The sequence below is a fragment of the Lotus japonicus genome, chromosome 3 (genome assembly GCF_012489685.1).
Source record: "Lotus japonicus ecotype B-129 chromosome 3, LjGifu_v1.2".
In the NCBI taxonomy this organism is placed as follows: Eukaryota; Viridiplantae; Streptophyta; class Magnoliopsida; order Fabales; family Fabaceae; genus Lotus; species Lotus japonicus.
The window spans coordinates 6,422,531-6,445,967 of NC_080043.1; the positions used below are offsets into that span (position 1 = coordinate 6,422,531).

The 23,437-nt window shown below is 35.7% G+C and overlaps 3 protein-coding genes across 3 annotated transcripts; 2 read left to right on the plus strand and 1 right to left on the minus strand.

Moving 5' to 3' along the window:
* The first annotated feature begins 1,740 nt into the window (after positions 1-1,740).
* Positions 1,741-7,970, plus strand: LOC130749319 (protein DETOXIFICATION 43-like). The gene is made up of 12 exons (XM_057602657.1): positions 1,741-1,897; positions 2,011-2,132; positions 2,753-3,043; positions 3,459-3,661; positions 3,933-4,068; positions 4,920-5,016; positions 5,408-5,508; positions 5,947-6,110; positions 6,786-6,974; positions 7,070-7,165; positions 7,252-7,373; positions 7,520-7,970. Exons 1-12 carry the CDS (start codon positions 1,815-1,817, stop codon positions 7,572-7,574), a joined length of 1,659 nt encoding a protein of 552 aa, XP_057458640.1. The 5' UTR covers positions 1,741-1,814; the 3' UTR covers positions 7,575-7,970.
* Positions 7,971-8,695: 725 nt separating this feature from the next.
* Positions 8,696-12,502, minus strand: LOC130749318 (zinc finger CCCH domain-containing protein 30-like). The gene is made up of 2 exons (XM_057602656.1): positions 12,294-12,502; positions 8,696-11,474 (listed from the first exon to the last, which is right to left on the minus strand). Exon 2 carries the CDS (start codon positions 11,387-11,389, stop codon positions 9,269-9,271), a length of 2,121 nt encoding a protein of 706 aa, XP_057458639.1. The 5' UTR covers positions 11,390-11,474; positions 12,294-12,502; the 3' UTR covers positions 8,696-9,268.
* Positions 12,503-15,829: 3,327 nt separating this feature from the next.
* On the plus strand, positions 15,830-17,254 carry LOC130743492 (uncharacterized). Its single transcript, XM_057595744.1, has one exon. It carries the CDS (start codon positions 15,830-15,832, stop codon positions 17,252-17,254), a length of 1,425 nt encoding a protein of 474 aa, XP_057451727.1.
* The last annotated feature ends 6,183 nt before the right edge of the window (positions 17,255-23,437 follow it).

Below are 23,437 nucleotides of genomic sequence, written 5' to 3' on the forward strand. Positions count from 1 at the left end.
GGCTATTGTTCCCCTGCTTTGTCAGGATGTTCTTGCTTAGTTTTGTTTAATTTTCCGTATGTAACAAAAAAAAAGAGTACTGGGAGTAATAGTATTGTCCGTTCATCCTTTAAAAAAAAATATTGTACGTTCACGGTGCTAATTGAAGCATGCATGATATGCTGATTGAACCACGCACGATATCAACCCTTTTGCTCAAGATTAGCCTTTTAGATATTTAAATACAGATTTTGCACCCATTGTAGTTTTTTAAATCAACAAAATAAAAGTACCAACTGCTCCCTAAAAATATTTAAAATGAAAAATGAAGAATGTTTAAATATATTTATAAAACTTTTTACACCTTAATGTAAATCCATTTAATTTAACTATGGTAAAATTAATAGATCCTCGATATTTTTCAGTATTTTAACATAAAAAACAATTTATTTCGAATTTTATTATATCAAAATGTCCAATTATCATTAAATATTTGTATTCTTTAATATATGTTTTTGGAACTCATATTTGTGGGATTGATCTTTGATGGGTATTTGCATGTCGCATTTTCAACATTTTGCATCCCATGGGTTTGGTAGTACGGACTAGGGCGTGAACATATATAAAAGTGTAATAAATGTGAAAAAACCAATTAGTTAATTAAATATGTTTGCTCCCTAATTTATACATTTACATTTAAAATTGTTCCATCAAAGACTTTTTTTTTTGTCTTTTTTTTGAATAAAACTTGTTTGATTTAAATTAGTCATTGTAACGCCATAAGTCATATTTAACGTTTTTTTACTTAGTCGCCAGCTCACGTAACAATTCTAGAGAAATATAGATGTACACGACTACATGTGTAACTTTTAAATTGGTTTTAATCCTTCAAACTTCTCTTTAATCTTTTTTTAGTCTTTCTCCCCTTCTCCTCCCTCTTCCTCTTCCTCAGTTCCTCTCTCCCCTCTCATTCCCCAGCCACCACTCAACCTCCATGATAGCTTGAAGCTTCCAAGTTCCAACCAAAGAGCTAATTAAGAGGAGAAGACTAAGAACCCTAAACAATAAAGTAGGGAAAGCCCAATTTTCTTTAATTAAAACTTATCTAAAGACATTACACTTAATATAGTGGCAGCTAGGATATTGCGGTTTTGTAATTACGAAATGGAAAATAGACATAATAAAAGCCCAACTCTTGACATACGCTTTTGTGTCCCCTTTTCCGTATGTTCACGAACATTATTGTAAAAGTTTTACATCAGATGTTCAAGAAGAAAGACACATTATTCATTTATTTAGAGAAAGAAAAAAGGAAGTTGATTTTTGAATGAAATAAAAAAAACTAAAAGAAGACAAACAACGGTTACAATTCATTTGTCTGTTTTCGTGAGGAAAGAGACATTGGTGCCGTGAAGCATTCTACTTTTTAACAGTATCCATATGGAAGAAACCCAATTACGTACCATCTCTATATTAGTAAAGGGTATACGAGAAAGAAAATGACATCTACAGTTTGGCATGACTGAGGAAGTTTATAACTATATAAATAAAAAATGCAATAACATACATTATGCTACTCAATTTGATCTCTATAAATATGTCACTTTTAATGCATGGATCTTTCAACACCAACAACAGGTAATGCATTACTATCTTTCTTGTGCTTAATTATTCTAGTTGTAATTTTTCTCTTGCATGCTCAAACATTGATAGATATTAACAATGTTGTAATTTTCTTGTAATTAAACTCAAACTTGGCAGATTGTAAACTCAATTAAGCTTCGTCAGTTTCAATCTGTTGCTGTTCTGGAAATTGAGAGAAAATTTAACATATCATGGATGAGAATGCCAGTTTGTATCAACCCACCAGTAACAAGTGGTGGAAAATGCCTTTCTCTGTTTTCTTCAACGATGCAAGGTATTAGATTTTTTTTATAGGAAAATAATTACTTGCTATTTTTTTTTTAAAATCTCTTATCAATTTTATGAACTAATTAACAATTGAGTTTGTTAATGTGAATTATAATGTAGGCGTGTTTTCAAGCTAGATGCCTTGGGTCGAGAGATAATAGGGATTGCTTTGCCATCTGCACTTGCTGTTGCAGCTGATCCCATTGCTTCTCTCATAGACACAACATTCATAGGCCACTTGGGTATTTTATTTATCTTATCCTCTCAACATTATTCATTATTTTCATCATAGCTTAGCTTTATCAAATTTTGGTTATAGATCATATTGCGAGGTCAATGCTAATTTCATCAAGTATTTGTCTATGATGCACCATGAAAATTCTGACTCACAAATTAAAAGAGTTTTCACGTACATTAATTTTATGATTAAATATATTTTTATCCTTATAAAATAGTGAATTATTAATTTTGGTTTCTAAATAACTTTTTCTTTAAAATATATCCCCAAATTTCCGAAATACATGTTTGAGTTCGTGAGAGGGACTAAAACCAAAATTAGATGATTGACAGTACAATTTTGATGATTCAAAATACTAAAAAAGTAGTCTTTAAAAATACATTTTATTTAGGCATTGGTCCTCTCAGGAGTCGAAACATGGGTATTTTCATGAATTGAGAATGTATTTCAAAGAAATTTAGGGACCAAAACTAATAATTCATAATTTTAAAGGGACTAAAGACAAATTTAACACATAAGGATATGCTACTTTTATAACAAGTAAAAATATGATTCATGAATGTATGAGTTTTTAACCTGATCCACCATATCCTTGAAACTAACTTCTCCTTTCCATCTGTGTAGGACCGGTGGAACTTGCTGCTGCAGGAGTTTCCATTGCTGTGTTCAACCAAGCTTCTAGGATTACTGTATTCCCTCTAGTCAGTATCACAACTTCCTTTGTAGCTGAGGAAGATACTATCCAAAAGATGATTGCCAAAGCTGCTGCTGAAAATGATAAGGCTGATCTGCTTCAAGACATAGAAAATGGTACATCAAAACAGAACAACATCAAGGCTCTGAAAGATGAAGTTCCACATGAAGATGTGGAAAAATCAGCAACAACCGAGAAAAATGACACCAATGCTGGCGATGGTAAAACATCACGGATCCGTCAAATCTCTTATTTCTCTCTTATATTTTTAGCTCTCTCAAAGTATGTGGGGAATTTGAAATCTTACTTCACCATACTACAGTCAATTTTTATGCAGTCACTGTAGCCAAGAGATCTCAGCCGCAAAATTAAAATTGTACAGTTCAACTTTCGAGTTTAAGAAATCATATATAAAAGTAATAAAACATGTTCTTCAAATTTGAGTTCTCGGATTTTTATCTAATGGTTGAAATTCGTTAACTATAGTGAGTGCAGCAAAATTTGACTGCATATAATCCAATTTTTTTAACTTATAATTGAATTATTAATTAATCATATAGATATGCATAGTGTAAAACTTTCAGGGATGTGAACTAATTTCTTATTTTTAAACTTATTGGTTATTTGCTTTTTCAGATGGCCATGGTAATAATACAAATACATGCAAGTCTTCTTCGGTTAAAAGCAGCGATAAGAGTAATGAGAAAGTTGGAAACAAGAAGCGACACATTGCTTCAGCATCAACAGCATTAATTTTTGGATCAATCCTCGGCCTTATTCAAACAGCAATTCTTATGTTTGGAGCCAAACCTCTCTTAACTGCGATGGGTCTGAAACATGTAAGTTTTTCATCATCAAGAGTGTATTTACATATCATTCTGCATTATATCTGGAAAATATAATGATATAGGTAGAGTATCAAATCCCGCAACAGCCAACAAACATATATGTTAATGACGGTTTTTAATCTCTGCAAACATTTGCGATTAAAAACCACCGCAAACACATATATTTGTTAGATGTCCAGGATTTTTGTATGTTTGGGAATTGGTATTGGTATAAATTAAACACTTATGGAGCTATATATTAAATTCTACTTTGTTTAACTAGGATTCTCCTATGCTCGGACCAGCACAGAAGTACTTAAGATTGAGAGCATATGGTTCTCCTGCGGTTCTTCTCTCCTTGGCCATGCAAGGAATCTTTCGAGGGTTCAAGGACACAACAACTCCTTTATACATCATTGGTAATGGAAATTTTCCGGTCAATTTTTGAGAGATAGATAGTGAATAAAAATGATATCTAAATATCACTTCACTTATGTCTTATAGTGAAACATGTAATTTATAACGGTTTCTGATTAATCACAAATAGCAGAATTTAGCCACAAATTGCAAGATCATTGGCGCGGTCGCAAAAGTGGTGTCCATCAATCACCATTGTGACTGCTAATAAATTGATAAAAAATAATTTGCGTAAACTATTTTTTGACACTAGTAACACCTGCCGTTTGTGGCAGTTTTTAACTGTCACTACAAAACAACTGATATACACCCCGTATAAATTGATAAAAAAAAACTTGAAAATGAATATGAATATGACATAATAGTTCTACAATTTACAATACTTAGTAAACACAAACATAAAATTAAAATAGTATTCAATGATGTTAATTGTTTACTATTTTCTCAATTGTGAGATTTTTTTAACCTTATATTTTTAAGGGCATGTAGATATATATACAAATTTTGCGGACATCTATCAGGCATAGGCATACGTATTAGCGGAAGTTTTTGACCGCCACAAATATTAGTTAATTGCATAAATTTAGTCTTTAAACATTAGTTAGAAAACATCACTAATACATATGTCTACTATATGTCCACAAAATTATGTATGTTCAACAATTATTTTTTGTATTTTTAATTGCATGAACTTAGTCCTTAAAATTTTTTCAGGTCCATCCATTTCAATATCTGATAGCAAATATGAGTGTTTTCCAAACCATTTAATAATATATGTTTATCAGTTTATGAATTAATAGTGTATAATATATTCAAACATTTGTATTGACTTGGATCATTTGGTTTTATTTAGTTTCGGGATATGCGTTGAATGTGGTATTGGACCCAATATTAATCTTTAAATTAAAATTGGGCCTCGAAGGTGCAGCCATGTCACATGTCTTCTCCCAGTAAGTCTTTCTAACTTTGTTGATTTCTTGAAGTTTTTTTTATTGACAAAAAAAAAGAAGTTTATGGTGTTTTTGTCCTAAATAAAAATGAGTTTGGTTTCTTTTACAAATGGGCCAACGTTTTTTCTAGCTACAATGAGTGAACCTTTTGTAATCACTCGTTTCTGAATACAGGCTTAGTTGTTTTTTTAGCTTTTTTTATTGTTTTTTTTTATTTTTGATGTGCTTAGAATGAGAGTATTCCTTTTATATATACTCTCTAAAAAAAAGAATGAGAGAGTATACATAAAAGGAAAACTATGCACAAGCTTTTGAATTCAACTCCTTTAAACGTTAACTTATTTGGTTAGTAAAACAAAAAGTTTGATCAATTATAGTATGATGATTACAGGTACGTGATGGCATTCACCCTCTTTTTTATATTGACGAAAAAAGTGTATCTCGTGCCACCAAGCATAAAGGATCTGCAGATTTTTCGTTTTCTGAAAAATGGTAAAGTGTCTAAAACAAAGCATGTTGAGGTTGTAGATTATTCATTATTACTAAAACAAAGATAAAATGAGCTCTAATATGAAGTGATTAACAAAAATGATATTTAGACCCGATAGTGTGGACATGCTTAGACATCCAAATTTCTAGCGATTAGGGACCTAGTATAACCGCTAGAAATGTGTTTTCACATTTTTTTTATAACTTTGCGAGTTGTAGCAGTCTAAAACCCGCACCTACCACAAACTCATATGTCAATTGTATGTCTAAACATGCTAGGGTCTATGCATCGCTAATGAGTAATTAATAGACATATTCTGATGAAAAACAAAGAAACTATTTTTTTATCTTCTATTTTCTATTCTCCATATACTAAATTCTTATTTCAGATTCTCAATTAATTATGTTATATTTTGTTTTCAATTTCTTTATCAATTACAGGAGGTCTTTTGATGACAAGGGTAATAGCAGTGACATTCTGCATGACCTTTGCAGCCTCATTGGCAGCAAGATTAGGTCCAATTCCAATGGCTGCATTTCAACCCTGCTTACAGGTCTGGTTGACATCATCCCTTCTTGCTGATGGTTTGGCTGTTGCTGTACAGGTACATCAATTAATATTTTTTCCCCTATAACTTCTAGGGATGATTACTTTAACAAGTTTAATAACTATGCTATAGATATTTTGCACACACATCTAATTAAAATTTACTATTTTGTCACATCATAAATAAATAAATTAAAGTGTTTAATATATTTTCAGACCCTACAAAATAGTAAATTATTGGTTTTGGATCCTCAAAATTATTTTCTTCGAAAATATCTCAATTATTTTTAATACACATGTTTTGAGTCCCTGAAATGGTTAATACCTAAAAAAAAGTAATCTTAAAGGTCAATTTTTTAGCAATTTCAGTGCTCAAAATTGTATTTTTAGTTCTTGGAATCTAGTTTTAGTCACTCCCTCGGATTCAAATATTTGTTTTTCCAAAAATTGGAGATTTATTTCAACTAAAAAAAATTAAAGAGACTAAAATTAATAATTCACTATTTTCTAGGGACCAAAAACATATTTAACCCTAAATTAAATCGAGAAAATTGGAAAAATGAAATATGACAAAATATGATTGGATGTGTAAATAAAACTTTTTACATTTACCCGTGTGCAAATAAATTAAATCCTAAGTTAACATAGACAATTTAACTTCTCCAACTTTGCTTCAAGCAACAAAAATCAAATCAAATAAGTGAAACTAATTGAGTTCCTTGGTTGATCACAGGCAATTCTAGCATGTTCCTTTACTGAGAAAGATTACAAGAAGGTAACTGCGGCGGCAACGCGAACCCTGCAGATGGGTTTTGTTCTAGGAGTGGGGCTCTCTGTTGCTGTTGGAATTGGGTTTTACTTTGGAGCTGGAGTGTTTTCAAAGAATGCTGATGTTGTGAACTTAATCAGGATTGGCATGCCGGTAAAACTATATCCCTTGAACAAAAATGGAAATTGTTGCATATGGTTAATTTTCCTGTGTGATTGTTATCTGATCATTTTCATTTAATCCACTAGTTTGTTGCTGCTACCCAACCAATCAATTCATTAGCCTTTGTCTTTGATGGTGTTAACTATGGGGCTTCTGATTTTGCCTATGCTGCATACTCCTTGGTGAGTGATCATGTGCACTTTTTTTCCTTTTGTCATTTTCATAACATGCCTTCATCTTCTAAATTTATTGTACATTCTTTATTTAGGTCTCGGTGTCTGTTGTGAGCATTGCTATAGAGTTTGTCCTCTATAGGAGCAAACAATTCGTTGGGTTATGGATTGCACTGTCCATCTATATGGTTCTTCGCATGGTGGTTGGTATATGGAGGTAAATCTCAATTAGTATTAATCATGTAAAATTATTATTTCTTATAACTGATAAATCTTGGTAGTGTTATCTCTCTCTGTCTCTGATTTAATTTGTAAATTTTATATTATGAAGTCAGATTACATGAATCACAAATTTGTATGCAGGATGGGAACAGGCACTGGACCTTGGCGCTATCTCAGAGGCCACTCAATGTTGTAGAATATCTTCTTCATCGGAAAGTTTTGTTGCTTAAAGATGGCATATGGACTCTATGTTACTACTTTACCAGTTGTGAGAATCTTGGACTACTCCATTTAGTGTGTTTGAATTAACGTTTGCAGAATTGATGATTCTGGAGTTAAAGTGATGTGTTAAGTTTTGAAGAAAAAAATGTGATGTATAATGTTTTATGTGCATCTCTTCACTTAGAGATGTGAGCTATACTTATTTTGATTGTGTGGCTTGTTTCGAGCCCAACTTTGTGCTACAGATATGTAAACATTGATCGGTTACCCTCTTTTTCTTCCGATTTTAGGATTTGGATTGAGGAGGCTCCGGATGTAATTTTTTCGCTAGTTCATTATGATGTTGGCCTTTGTGCCTTATTCTTCTTAATACATGCAGTTTGTTTAAAAAAAAGAATAATTTCACTAAATATTATATATCTTTAAGGGACACAAAATGCTTGCAAATTCTCATAGAAAATGGTTTGTGGAAGAATTCTCACAACTCAAAAACAGTACATGACATGAGTACACTGCGGAGTCTAATGTGAGTCACTTGAAAAAGTCTCACGATACACTTGTGAAAAATTGATGGTGGAGGATAAGTAAGTGGCCGATGGTGGAGGATGGGTGGCTGGAAATGGTGGTGATGGTGGCACTAGTAGTGGAGAAGTGCTGGATATATCATAAGGACCTGTTGGCAAAATACAAAACTTCCAAATGCTGGTGAAATCTAATTTCTATCCTCAACTAACAACACCAGGGTGGGTACACAGGTCAACTGAAAATCTTATCCACACCAAAAGTTCTGATCACCCCAATAAAAACCCACCAACCTCCTACCCAACGTTTTGACACTAGTCTACTGTGCAGGGTTGCCACGCCATCAAGGAACATAGTGGTAATTAATGACACCCTCCCCGGATCTTGAAACCATTCATTCAAAGCAATAAAGACAAAACGACCCTTTCATTAGTTTCACAGTTCAAAATCACCTCAATAAGATTGCAAGAATCCCAAAAGCAGGACCACAACGACATTTACCTCCACCACTGAGCCAAAAGAAACACTTTGCAGTTGGATAGGGGGCCATTGTACGAGTAGAGTGAACGAAAATAGCAACCAGAAAACAGTGCATTGCATTTGAATTTGAAAAACGAAATTGTAGTACAATTCCATGTAATACATCAAAGGCAGTACAATTATTTCATACGATCTGTGGTAAATATTCAACAGCACAGATCATCATCTAATTATTCCTTTCAAATAAAGATAATATGCAACAGCAATTTTTGAAGTACTTGAAATCAAAGGAAGCTACTTGAAGTACTTGAAATCAAACGAAGCCATCTTCGCTTAGTTCTCTTCAGAATAAACGTACAATGGAAAAAGGCATAATCCTGAAACGGGGCATTTTTGAAGAAAAATACAAAACCTCGACAGGATTTTCTCTCCTATTGAACATCACAACAGCTCAAAAAGGGGCTTGTTCACCACTCCTGAAGCTCTTAGTAAAATAATGAATGAGAATTATTTTTAATGAAAAAATATATAATATCCTTCGGCAACCTTGCAGCCCTTCCATTACAACTTTTCTTCCCTGATTTGTTCCCAAAAAAATCACCAAAAGAATATGTACCTTAAGATATTAAATACCTATCTCAATAAGATGTAAAGGGTCAAATTTGATTAGACTACAAGGTGATCCAGCTGCATTTGCTCAAGCCAAGCTCCTAACACAGAATGATCAACGGATTCAATTTGGGAATTGGGATCCAGTCCTTCAGCAGATGCAACAGGGCCAGAGGATGCAAACTTCTCTTTCATCATCATCTCAGGTGGGGATTCCTTCACCAGGGATTGGACCCATGATAGATCAGGCTCTTCCCCATTATTTTTCAGTTCAAATGAGGATGATCTTTGCATTTGATGACCGAGGTCATCTCCATTTACAGACCAATCAACCTTCCCATTTGGAGATCCCCACTTAGACCAAGGGCTTGCAGGGGAGCCAACAACTGAGGCAGGGTTGTTGGCACCAAGCTCTCTTGAACTAATACTCCGCAGCTGTTGCTGCTGTTGTTTCTCACGCTGAGGAAATGCCGACAGTCGAGCGCCCATTGGGGAGATCGGTTCAACACTTCTAGGTGACATTCTCCCAGGAGAAGCAACGCCAAATGAGGCCTGTAACAGAGGATGCTCAACATTCTTAGGAGACATCATGTTGGTATTTATAGGCGACAGCGTACTTTGAAGCTGTTGAAACTGATTCATAACAGCAGATCTGTGTGTTGGGGAAAAAACAGAAGCCATTGCTGGGTCAGAATATCGGGGAGATGAAGAAAATTCAGCAGAAAAGAGATCTTCCAAATTTGATGGAGTTAGTATCTTAGACCGACAAGATCGACTCGCAGAAACAGCACCAGAACGGGGCTGTAAGAAACAGCTCAAATCATTCATAACATGCTGCTGGCCATCAAAATCAGGCAACATATTCAAGTCTTCAGGTGGAATGTCACGAGCACTAAGAGAAGACCTCAAGCGACTAGATTGAAAATTGCTTCCGGGCAAATGAAGGGCCGGCACATTAGGTTGTGCCCAAGAAGGAGATGAGAGTGAGATGCCACTTGCGGATGGGGACATGGGCTGGCCGAAGTGGGATGGAGACATGGAAGAGATTGACGAAGGTGAACCTGGCAAAAGGCTCATTGCGGCAGCCATGTCCATGACACTAGCAGCAGAGGCAGATGATCGTGGCGAAGGAACAGCAGATCCAGTGGACACATACAGCGGACGCAACTCCTCTGCAGTGTGAGCAAAAAAACACACCCTTCTGTTGCAACTAGTGCCATCTTTACAGAGGCGTGTCCGATACTGAGCTGGGTGTAGCCAGCACTCAAATACTCCATGAGCATATTCACACATATCTCCACGTCTACAAGCCCCTTTCCTAAAATCAGGGCATGGAACACAGCTGTAGTGGAATTTTCTGGGATCTCTCCTACGAGCATTCTCTCCAGGATGAACAAATGGACACTCAGTCCAATCATGGGAGTATGCTCGTGAACAAGGACGAACCTTGAATGAGAACATCCGAAACTCATCCGTAGTGTATATGCTATTTTTTATATCAGGAAGTGATGGATCAATTGGATATTCTTTCTTCTCCGAGAATGTGCTGATACCTGCATCATTTAACTTTGCAGCCCCGGGAGAACGCGGTGAGCCCAAAGGAGAGCATGGCATCCCATTTTCAAGTGACAAGAAATGCACAGGTGAACCAGGACTAGAAGAATTCACAGACACCGGAACAGAGATGCCACCAACAGAGCCATCAGAAGCACTGTCCGAGAGGAGTTCCTCAAGAATTGCTTTCATGCCCTGCAACTTAGGAGGGACAACAATAACATCAACAGCTCGATTTCCATTCGCATCCACGCAGTTGACATCAGCACCGGCTGATAAAAGAAGCTTCACCGCATCAACTGCCTTAACAGACCCACCGGAGGCAGCACAGTGAAGAGCAGTGCTTTTATTCACCCCACAGGCAAAATTCACATCTGCTTCTGGACACGAAAGTATAACCTTCAGAACATCAATGCTACCATAGGTAGCAGCAACCATCAAAGGAGTCCTGTGCTCAAGAACAATTTGTTTCGACCCATTTTGCCGGACATACCAGAGCCCGACCTCATTAATCGACGAAGCATCCTTGTATAAGAGCTCCTTAAAACCTTCAAAATCATTGTTAGAAGCAAGTTCCAGTAAACTGGAAAAAGAATCTTCAGTATTCACAGTTAGCGTTTTCATATTAGTCGACACTTGTCCAGCTGAAAGAAGAAGTTGAAGGAGATTTTGATTTCTCTAGCTCGCCTCACGTGCTGAATTCAGTTAACTGGACCACAACAATCATAAATAAAAAATATGGCCAGTTAGTCCAGACCATTAAAAAAAATCACTGAAAATAAAGTTACTATTTTTAATTCATAAAAAATCACTGAAAAAACTCTTAGCTACCCTTTCACTCTAGTTAGAAATTTACAAATTTATAGAAGTTATTATATAAAATTTTGACATAAAAAACCCATTTTAAAAAAAAATAAAATTGTTCAATCAAACATGCCCTGAACCAAATTCTGCTTACAAATAAACTTCTAAATGATAAAAACAGTCAAATCTACATAGAAGAAGAACAATTACACATATGATACAAGGATACACCATTACAGAGAACTCTAGTATAGCATGCTTGAGCAAAAAAACACTGATAAAGTGTAAATATATATATATATATATATATATATATATAACAACAACAACAATAAATCACAACACAACAGAATGAAAGTAATAACAAAGAAATAACTAGCTCAAAACAATCTTTATATCCATTACTTCAACCTTAAGCTAATTGAACAAAACCACAAAACAGATCTATAAATAATCAGAATAATCTAAAGTGAAACCATGAAAAGTCACACCTCTTGAATCTACAACAGTAAAAGAATAAAGCAGTATCCAACAACAACAACAAAAAAGCAGAAAAAAGTGACTATTCCGATGATCGCGTACTTCTTCCTCAAATTGAAAACAACAGTTACATGAATCATCATCATCATCATCATCATCATCATCAAAAATCAAATTAAATTGAATTTGTGAAAGCTAATTATCAATCTTCAATCGCTGAAGTGAGAAGGAGATAGATACTCACCGCGATCAGGATCCGAAATGCGAAACGAGAGAAGAAGAAGAAGGAGAAGATGCAAGGAAAACGAGGAAGCAACGAGATCTGAAACGGAGAACAGTTAAGGCTTCACTCTCCATCGATGATAGCGAGAAAACATGGAAGAAGAAGAAGAAGAAGAAGAAATTGAAATGGAAATGAAATGCAGAAAAGAGAATTTAGGGCGAATTTATTAAGAACAGAGTGAGTGAAATGGTACTGAGATGCACGCCAAATGAAGTCCAAATGAAGTCATGGGACTGGGTCACTGGGAACCGGATGGACTGGTTGTGGGAAGGGGAGGGTTGAAAGGGGAATGTGAAGGAGGGAGGATGGGTTGAACCGGTTGACCGGTGGGGATGGAGTTCTTTTGAGAATGAAGTGGAATGAAATGGGGCTTGGAGTCCGCCAATGAGAGAGGGACTTGTGTGCCAATGGTCGGACAGTAAGGACAGTAGTCAATTGTGGAGTCAAATCGAACGAGCACGGGGACAAAAATGTCTTTGTAAACTCAAGTTATTTGGAATCAAAAAAATATAAACTGTAGTTCTATGCAGTGTTATTAAACTCGGCTCGGTGAGCGACTCGGTAGAGGCACTGGGTTAATGGGTCAGTGGTTCAACCGGCGAGTCAATGGTTCAATTGTTTAAACCGGAAATATAGTAATAATAAATATTTATATAATGAAACATACTATGCTATGTATCAAGTGGCGTAGTGGTTAGGAAAGTTCCATGGTTTTTGCATGTTGTGTGTTCGAATCTGAAGAATGGCACAATTTTTGTTTTTTTTTACATATAACAGTTTTTATTACCATATTGGGCTGCCTTTTTCTAAGCCCATTTCGAAAAAAATACATTTAAAATCATTAGTTTAGCCCAAATCACCTAAACAACCCTAATATTTATTTTCCACATCCACTTTCTCCTTCAGCAGCCATTGATAGCCGTTTCCCTTCCTTCTTTCTCCTTTCTCAACATTTCTGTTAAAATCTTTGTATTGCTACCAGATCTAAGTTTTTAGACCAAGAAAATATGTGATACCGCATTCATATGATGACCACACGGATGGTAGGCATAAACCTACATCTATTTCAATCTTCTACATCTGCTCTTCATTCTTCAAACCCAGCATGTTCATAACTTCCCCATAACCGCCGCCGCAAACATCCCTACCCCGGCGGAGCAACCACAACTCCGCTGCCACCTAGGCTGAAGGTGCTGCTACTGCCTCTTCCGCTCCTTCTGGATCCTTCTCGCCACCATCCTTCTTTTGGAATTTGAAGGTTAAAAAAAAATACCGATCCAACCGTAGCTCCGATTCCCCGGTTTTTATGCCGACCCGGCCGGTTCAATCCGGTTTAAGACGAGTTAATTGCACCCTCGATCCGTTGCTCGACTCGAACCGGTCAGGGGTCCGGTTCCCGGTTCAACCGGTCCAACCGGCCGGTTCGAGCCGAGTTTAATAACACTGGTTCTATGTTTGACAGTTGACACGTACAAGAATAATGAAAGTGAAAAGAAAGAAAATAACATAAAAAAGCCCCTATAAATATAAAAATAATTACATTGTTTTGTTAATCAATATCGACCGTATTGATATAAGCTTGAGGAAATAGACATGATGTACATTCTCTTCAAAGAGATAAAAAAGCATCAAGACTAGATAAACAATTCAAACCATAAATAAACGATCAACTCAAATAAATAAGGAAAAGACCTTCAAAAGCCTACACATGACCGTCCAAAGAACAACCCATAGACCAAAGAGACCCCAAAAGCCCGGAAAGATCCTAACTCCAAACAAAACCCAAAACCAACCCTCTACCATACTGTTTACACCGATTTTTGGTAAACAAATAGAATACAAAAGCAATTTAAGGACCGGATTCGGAGTCCTCTCTGGGTTCTTTAGTGAAGACGTTTTAAATGTCAAGGTCGGGTTTTTTGTAAAGAACGGTATGAACAAAAGGGAAAAAAGAATAGATAGGTAAAGATTGAAAGGAAAAAAGGATAAGAGAAAGTAAAAGGAAATCAAAATGGCAAAGGAAATGAAATTGCATTGAAAATTAAAGGTGAGAATCACAGCACACTCATAGTCTCTTTGTAGCCATATGTCACATGAGACTTGGAGGCATCCATGGAGAGTTTTGAGTAATTGTGTGAGTCTGAGTAATTTTACAATCAGATTTGGTACTTATAGAATAAGAAATGAAACTGCCACTAGATCCTACGGTAGAGATTAAATCTTAGAAAATAACTCCCTACACTAGAGCCGTACACTTGGCATAAGTACAAACATAATAACTTGCAGCCCCTTTTCCACTACTCCACTTCAATAGCCACTTGCCCAATAATAGACATGTGTTTATTTAAAATAAACTACTTAAGCCCACTAGTAACCTTCGCTTAACCCACTACTAATTTCCACTAACTGCTTCTTCTAGTAAGTTCCACTTTGCTTCCAACACTTGCGTTTCATCTCTGCTGTCGAAATTGATATTCTTCTCTTATCACCTTGAGCCAATTTGTGTCGAAGCAAGCCACCTAGTTGTTAGTGGAATTCTCCTTTGAACGTAACTAGTCTTTAATGAATCAAGAAGCTGATTGAATTCACCATGCATGCTGCCACGTTGTTTTCCCTTTGAACTCCATACATTAAGCACCTTGGCATTAACATGATGCGATGTTATTTCCACTTTACCAAATACTACCTGGTCGAAATACTAACATAGTATATGACCATATAACTTCAATCATCATTTAGCAATTTAAATATGTACCATCTGATTCTCGACCCAATGTCAATATCATATTTCGACCACTTTGATATAATGAGTTTGTCAAATGAGTTTCGACCCAGTGACAATACCATTTTTCGACCAATATAGGAAAATAATAATAATTTGGCTGTAAAGGGTAAAAATTACACTAAAACATACCATGCATCCATGTACACCATATCTCAATGATTAATTTCCAAATCTGTAAATTTTGGTGTTAACAATTTGATAGATTTCTACATGGGGTTTCTATGTTGGGGTGGTGCAGCAGAAACTAGACTCTTCACAGTCTTACGGCTCATGAGGGGTTTCACAAAAAACCCGACCTTGACATTTAAAACGTCTTCACTAAAGAACCCAGAGAGGACTCCGAATCCGGTCCTTAAATTGCTTTTGGATTCTATTTGTTTACCAAAAATCGGTGTAAACAAATTGGCACACCAAGTGGGACCATTTTAGTGAAAACTAAGTTTTAAAGTGTCATTTGTATCTTCCACATATTGGTTTTGAGAATTTTTCAAGACCAAATTATCAAAGACCACTGTGACTTCATTTTTTGTCTGTGTACTTCAGCGTGATAAGTTTATGTCAAAATTGATTCATCTCAATTTGATTTTCATATAAATCAATCTTGACGTACAGACATAATCAAGTGGAATTTATATTTGTTTGCCAATTAAAGTATTGGTACTTCTGTTCGTATTGGAGAAGTCCAAAACTTTTGAAAATGTTTAATGGCAGAATGACAAATGATGCCATTTCTGAAAATTCTGGGCAGAGGGAAAATCAAAGTGGTCAAGAACATACACAGTTCAGCACATTGGGAATGACCATGCCTTTGATTCAAAGTGGTTCATTGAATTTATTTCCTTCAAATTCAACCACTGATATCGATTTACAATCAATTAGGCAACAAATTGATGAAAGTAGGTACAATATGGTGAACATGTTGACACAACAAATGTCAACTATGTTTAATCCTCTCATTCAAAATACTCAACACTTGACTCGACAATTGTGTCGAATTGCTGATGTTCTTAGAGCACCGCCTTTGAACCAAACGTTCCAACAAGTTCTTGATTATGGTCAAAGTGTGCCTCCAAATTTTACTCAACGTGAAGTTCAGAATTTTAGTCAAAATGAGCCTCAAAATTTGCCTCAAGATCAGAATTTTAGTCCAAATGAAGTTCTAAATGGACAAGAAAATTCAGCCCAAAATCAGCCACAGAATTTTGATCAGAATTTAGACAACAATGTCTTAGTTAATCGAAATCAAAATGACTATGGGGGGCCACAAAATGTGGCCAATGCTGTCGAAGAAGTTCTAAATCATCATGGTTTCAATGTTGGATATGTCAATCGTCCAAATTTCACGTCTCCGTTTTCTGAAGTAGTTCTTCAAGCAGAACTTCCAAGGGGAGGAAAGGTTCCAAAAGTTACTAAATTTTCAGGAGGCACAGGTGAATCCACTGTTGAACATATTGCAAGGTACCTGCTTGAAATTGGTGATCTTGCTAACAATGAACAGTTGAAAATGAAATATTTTCCAAGTTCCTTGACGAAGAATGCTTTCACATGGTTTACTACTCTACCTCCTAATTCGATCCATAATTGGAATGAATTGGAGATGGCTTTTCATGAGCAATTCTTTAGAGGAGAAACCAAAGTGTCATTATTGGACTTGGCTAATGTTGAGAGGCAACCGAATGAGCCAATAGATGACTACTTAATTCGATTTAGACATATGGAAGCTAGATGTTCTACACATGTGCCTGAATTCGAATTAGTAAAAATGGCTATTGGGGGCCTAGACTATTCGATTAAAAAGAACTTGGTTAATGATGAGTTCATAGATATGGCTCAATTGGCTCACAAAGTTAGAAGAGTAGAGAAACTAAGGCTTGAGAAATACGAGCCTGAAGAAGTTTTCCAAGGAGAAGAAAGTTCTTGCATAAGAGCCACTCAAAGTCCTGAAATTGATCAAGAGGAAATTGATCAATCTGATGAGGATAGTGGTAGTGATGAAAATGAGGTGAATATGGCTGAATTTAAGCCAAAGTCTCCCTATACTTATGAAGGTGAGAGCAAAGGAAAATTTCCAGCAAAATTATATAAAGGATTGAAGACTACAAGTGACTATCAGAAGGTTATGGTGAAAAGGAGCTAGAATTTGCCAAGGACCTCAAGCCCAAAAGGGGTTGGCTGAAACATAAATATTTTTGTTTGAAATTCGGCATACATTGCCGAAATTCGGCACACGTTGCCGAAAATAAAAGAGAAATGTTCTTCGTGGCAAAATGATATGCCAACTTGGTAAGAAACAATGAATTGGTCGAAGTTTGTGTTGCTAAGTATTGAGGTCATGGTTGAGATTTGATACTGGCTTTGGATTGATATTATATGTTGATGAAACATATTGCCATGGTAATATCCAAATGCCAGTGTCGAAATGTTGAAATTGCATGATGGTACTGGACGTATCTCGACCACGTTAGAAAATGATATCATTTCGACCAAAGAAAATGAATAATGGCTTACTCTTGAACTCTTCCAATTTTCTAATTTTTTCACTAATCTTTGGCTTAGCCATTAAATGGTTTAGTCGAATTTTATATGCTGAAGGTGGCAAGTAGCAATCAAAATGGAGAGTTACAATTTCAAAAGTAAAAATGGCTAAGTGATTGCAAAAGGCCATGGGGTGTTTGCTCAAAATTTTGGTGATATAACTCAAAATGTTATTCCTCTCACTTCATTCGAGAAACAACATTTTGGGGGGCCTCTGTTAACACCAAAATTTACAGGTTTGGAAATTAATCATTGAGATATGGTGTACATGGATGCATGGTATGTTTTAGTGTAATTTTTACCCTTTACAGCCAAATTATTATTATTTTCCTATATTGGTCGAAAAATGGTATTGTCACTGGGTCGAAACTCATTTGACAAACTCATTATATCAAAGTGGTCGAAATATGATATTGGCATTGGATCGAGAATCAGATGGTACATATTTAAATTGCTAAATGATGATTGAAGTTATATGGTCATATACTATGTTAGTATTTCGACCAGGTAGTATTTGGTAAAGTGGAAATAACATTGCATCATGTTAATGCCAAGGTGCTTAATGTATGGAGTTCAAAGGGAAAACAACGTGGCAGCATGCATGGTGAATTCAATCAGCTTCTTGATTCATTAAAGACTAGTTACGTTCAAAGGAGAATTCCACTAACAACTAGGTGGCTTGCTTCGGCACAAATTGGCTCAAGGTGATAAGAGAAGAATATCAATTTCGACAGCAGAGATGAAACGCAAGTGTTGGAAGCAAAGTGGAACTTACTAGAAGAAGCAGTTAGTGGAAATTAGTAGTGGGTTAAGCGAAGGTTACTAGTGGGCTTAAGCAGTTTATTTTAAATAAACACATGTCTATTATTGGGCAAGTGGCTATTGAAGTGGAGTAGTGGAAAAGGGGCTGCAAGTTATTATGTTTGTACTTATGCCAAGTGTATGGCTCTAGTGTAGGGAGTTATTTTCTAAGATTTAATCTCTACCGTAGGATCTAGTGGCAGTTTCATTTCTTATTCTATAAGTAGCAAATCTGATTGTAAAATTACTCAGACTCACACAATTACTCAAAACTCTCCATGGATGCCTCCAAGTCTCATGTGACATATGGCTACAAAGAGACTATGAGTGTGCTGTGATTCTCACCTTTAATTTTCAATGCAATTTCATTTCCTTTGTCATTTTGATTTCCTTTTACTTTCTCTTATCCTTTTTTCCTTTCAATCTTTACCTACCTATTCTTTTTTCCCTTTTGTTCATACCGTTCTTCACAAAAAACCCGACTTTGACATTTAAAACGTCTTCACTAAAGAACCCAGAGAGGACTCCGAATCCGGTCCTTAAATTGCTTTTGGATTCTATTTGTTTACCAAAAATCGGTGTAAACACAAATATTTTCTTAACTTTTATTTTTTGTATATCGGAAAGTTAAATTTCACCCATCATTAATTGATTCTTAAACATTCCTCTCTCCAACTCACATATCACTTAACTCTTATCGTTTGAACCTCAATCACGGACTTTCCTAGCTTTTATATGGGTACCAATTCTATTAATGTACTCTCAGTTAAATTGATGTAGTATCAATTACTGTGTTGGTGAGTTTGCTTCCCTGGTAAAAGGTCCCTAAGCAATTTTCATTGTCACGAGACATACAAATTTAAGTAAACGCAACAGATGATAACTTTGTAAGCTAAAGTACAATTTGATCAACGTGAAGTAACTTAAAGTGAGGTCATACCAAAATCCAAAGAGATATCCTCAGGGAGAAGGCACGTATATATGAATTAGCATCACTATTGAGCAACTTGTAACTGTACAATGTACATGAAAGGCGACAAAGAAACAATTGTCAATTCTGAAATTAAGTGATTTTGATTATATTATTGCTTTCAAGTAAAAAATCCAAAACTAAAACACTTGTACTATACTTAATTCTCATGTCGGGCACTGCTGGTTAAAAAAGATTGTGTGGTATTTAAGTGTAGTACCTTTACCTATCAATTGCAGACCGCTTTCTCTGAAAGGATGAAACAGATCGATAATGTATGGTAGCTAATCAAATTAAAATGGGCGAGGATGGGTTTGTTTTTTACTTATCTCAAAGGTAGATTCTATTATCTCATGCTCTTAGCATGCAGTGGACTGGAATAGGTAGCACTTGAGTTTCATATGTAATAATGTGTACTAGTACTTGTCATTTAGCACCAACATTTATAAACAAGGTTTGTTCCTTATCTCATTACAAACTTGAAAGATAAGTTTAAAATCTATTTAACGAAAATAAAAACAAATACACAATGGTGTGCCGATTCATCACATATTAAAGGGGTGAACTTTAGAAAAAGAAAAAAAAAACATAATTGAAAGTACGTTAACGAGATTGATGGTCATGATGTGGACTGTGGAGTAAGTCCCTCATCGCCCAATATCTTAAATAAAGAAGAAGGTTAGAAATAGGCTATTGGAAAAGTCTCAATTGTTTAGTGTGGTAAAAGCAAGAAGGATATCAAGATTATATATTGGGCTCAAGCTTATGACTAGTAACAAATTAATTTTAGGCCTAAAAAAATTTAAACATATCATATCTATTTACGCGCGCAAAATATAATTCGGCCCAACCTATTCCCTCCCTAACCACATGCGCTCAGTTCATATTAATTATTAGGTATGCATGGATGATGGAGGCAAAGAAGAGGTTCCCCACCTAAACAACCTTTGATGAATAAGGTGGAAAACTGATACCGTATTGTGGTTTGGTTAGGTTAATGCTTAATAAATAGACAATACTTACCTAATTGGGTCCCCATCTGTGTTCACCCTTGAAAATGAAAGCTACTTGTATTAATATCAATGGAAAACGATGTATCTTATTTTGGACTGTATCAAGCTTTCAATTCGCTCCCTCCAAGGGGTACCATTCCAATGGGGGCCCTTGTGCCCGATTTTTCGCTTCTATTATTATCCTTAAAAATTCAAATCAATCTATGATGATATATTTTCAAGAATTTTTTTTTTTTTTTTACTTTGAGGATAGAGATCGACGTCAATTTTTTTTTTAAAAAATATTAAAGAACATACAAGTTTTTTGATAAAATTTCTTTAAAAAAGTTTAGCCACCACTGGAAATTTGTGCACTCCCTTCAAATTTTTGTTGCAGATTTTTTTGTTCTTTTTTTTTAGCTTTTAAGTTCTTCCAATGGGTTTCAAATGAAAAAACCACAAAAAACATTATATTAGTTGTTTGATATTATAATCAGAGGAAATATGCAGAAAACTGCTCGAGTGGATAATTTTGTAATCTTGTGCATTTACTTCCAGCTTTTCGTACAGATTCCCTACTATAACCAATATTTTAGCGGAAAAAATATTGTAAAAATAACTAAATAATATTTTGTAATAATATAATATGTATAATTAAAACCCCTTGTTTGAACCTTTCTCCTTCAAACACTCCAAACCCTCGTATTTCGCTTCTCCGTTAAAGCCGCGAGTTCCAAGAACAAGTTAATTACCAACTTCTGTTGTGCAGCGCACCTCGCGACCCACCTTCTACTGTGGGCTGCGGATCACTGCCGCCTTACTCCATAGCCTCCACGCCCCATAGCCGCTAAGTACACCATCTCTCGCCAGTGCCTTAAAAGGGTGACTTAGCACAAGTACTACACGAGCATGCAGATCCGAGTTATTTTGCTTAATTAGCAACTTCAAGAATGATGATTCCTTTTATCTATTATATTTTGCTAGGTTGTAGCTTTCAATAAAAAAAACAATAGTGAAGCTTATTCCAAGAATTGAAACTATAAGGTTATAATTAATCTCTATTCATGATTCAATATTTCTTAATGTGAAATTGCTATTTGTTCGAGACCTTGTGTTTGTTTGCATCTTCCATTTCTGCTTCAAAATGATTTGAAAACCCTTCAACCTTGCTTTTAATGAAGAAGGGGTTGTAATGGTTCTTTATTGATGGATTTGTGCTGAAGTTCTATGATAGGAAATTTTTGCTTTTTTTTTAATAGACAAATGTTAGTTCTTAATTGTTTGTAAATTAGTTCATTCACTAGGGTTAGAACCCTGACCCTTCACCCTTCATTTCCCTTAGCTCACAAAGTGACTGCCCATCCCACCCACTTAGTCACTTACTTGGTGGTTGTGAGTGTGTGTTTTAGGGATTGCTTGTGGTTTCTTCTTTATGCCTTCTTTGCAATTTGTTACTTGCCAATTATTATGGACTTTTGTTATCAAAGTGTAGAGCATAAGTTGAGACTTGATCTATAATTTCAGGTGCCAAGGAAGTTGATAGTTCAAGTTGGAACCTTCTATTGTTTAACATGATTTTGTTAAAAGTTGTTATTTGTAATTGGAAAAGGAACTGAGAAAGAACACTATGTATTGACCATATTTTGTGCCTAGTAGAGTCCACCATGATCAACCACTCATGTTGGACAAACAACCTTTCAGGTTTCCCATGTTGTGAAAGAAAATCCCTTATCTGATTGTAGTTCACCATCTCTAAGAAGTCAATGAAGAGAGTGACACACCAATGGAGAAAGCCTCCACCATCTCTCGTTGCCTTAATAGGTCCATCTTGTTCACCAACATCTACTTCGCCTTCGAACTTTCCAAGGTCTCCCTCAACCTTAGAGCGTCGTCATCTCCCCATCGAGCCCCGAAACACTCCTACATCCTCGTCCTCTGTTCCCATGCATCTTCGTTGTCTCCTTCTTGCTCTGATCTAAAGTACGTTAGTCGTCACGTCTATGAGCCGTGGACAACCACTGCCATCACTTTGCTTTCTAAGGGTTGTGAAACCCTAGCAGAGCAATTCTATGTAACACACACACACACACACACACACACACACACACACACACACACACACACACACACACACACACACACACACACACACACACACACACACACACACACACATAACTGAACTAATGAATGGTTGACCCAGTATTTCAACCGAGAAATCACTAAATCGAGTTTACACTGTTTGAAAATCTAAAAATCATCTATTTATTTAATTTGTAGGAGAAATTCTATGAGGATGAGTCATCACTCGTTCACTCATAAAAGTTGATCCAACCCCTTAATATTTTTTTTTGTTGCTATTAGAATTAAGAAGACCTAACTCAACCTAAAAGCTAGCTTAAGAGTTGAGGGTTGTTCTACCCTTTATAAGCAATTGGTTGGCCACATCTATAAATGTGGGATTTCTAATAGTTACATCCAACCCCGTAAATTGAATTTAATTAAAAATAAATGTTGCACTTAATAGATCTAATCTTTTAGGCATTCAATATGTTTTTTAATTGGCCTATTCTTAGATTACTTCTTTTAAAATATATACTAGTTTTTTTTTAAAAAAAGTTGGGGCCTAAAAATTTTTGGAGCCTAAAGCGATGACTTTACTGGCCTAAGGGTTGAGACAGCCTGTTAAGGAGTACTAACGACAATAATATGTCTCACGCCAGCAATTTCCCGCATAAAAAGGTAGGGACGGTGCTGATCAAGCTCAAGAAAAGGAAGGGCAGAATTATTCGTGAATTATTGATGAATATCTTGAATATGTTCATCGACCACCGTACACTTGGCCGTTTCACGGTGACATCAGGGCTGGCCTGTCTCTTGCGAGAGAAAAAATGACGGGCATTATTGGGAACCATTCTTTGTTTTTCTTCTTTTGGAAATGAACGGAGTGGATTGGAGGACGGTGGTGTATGCTTGCATGGGGTCACATCACACTTGGAAAAAAATTCAGCTAAGTGAATAC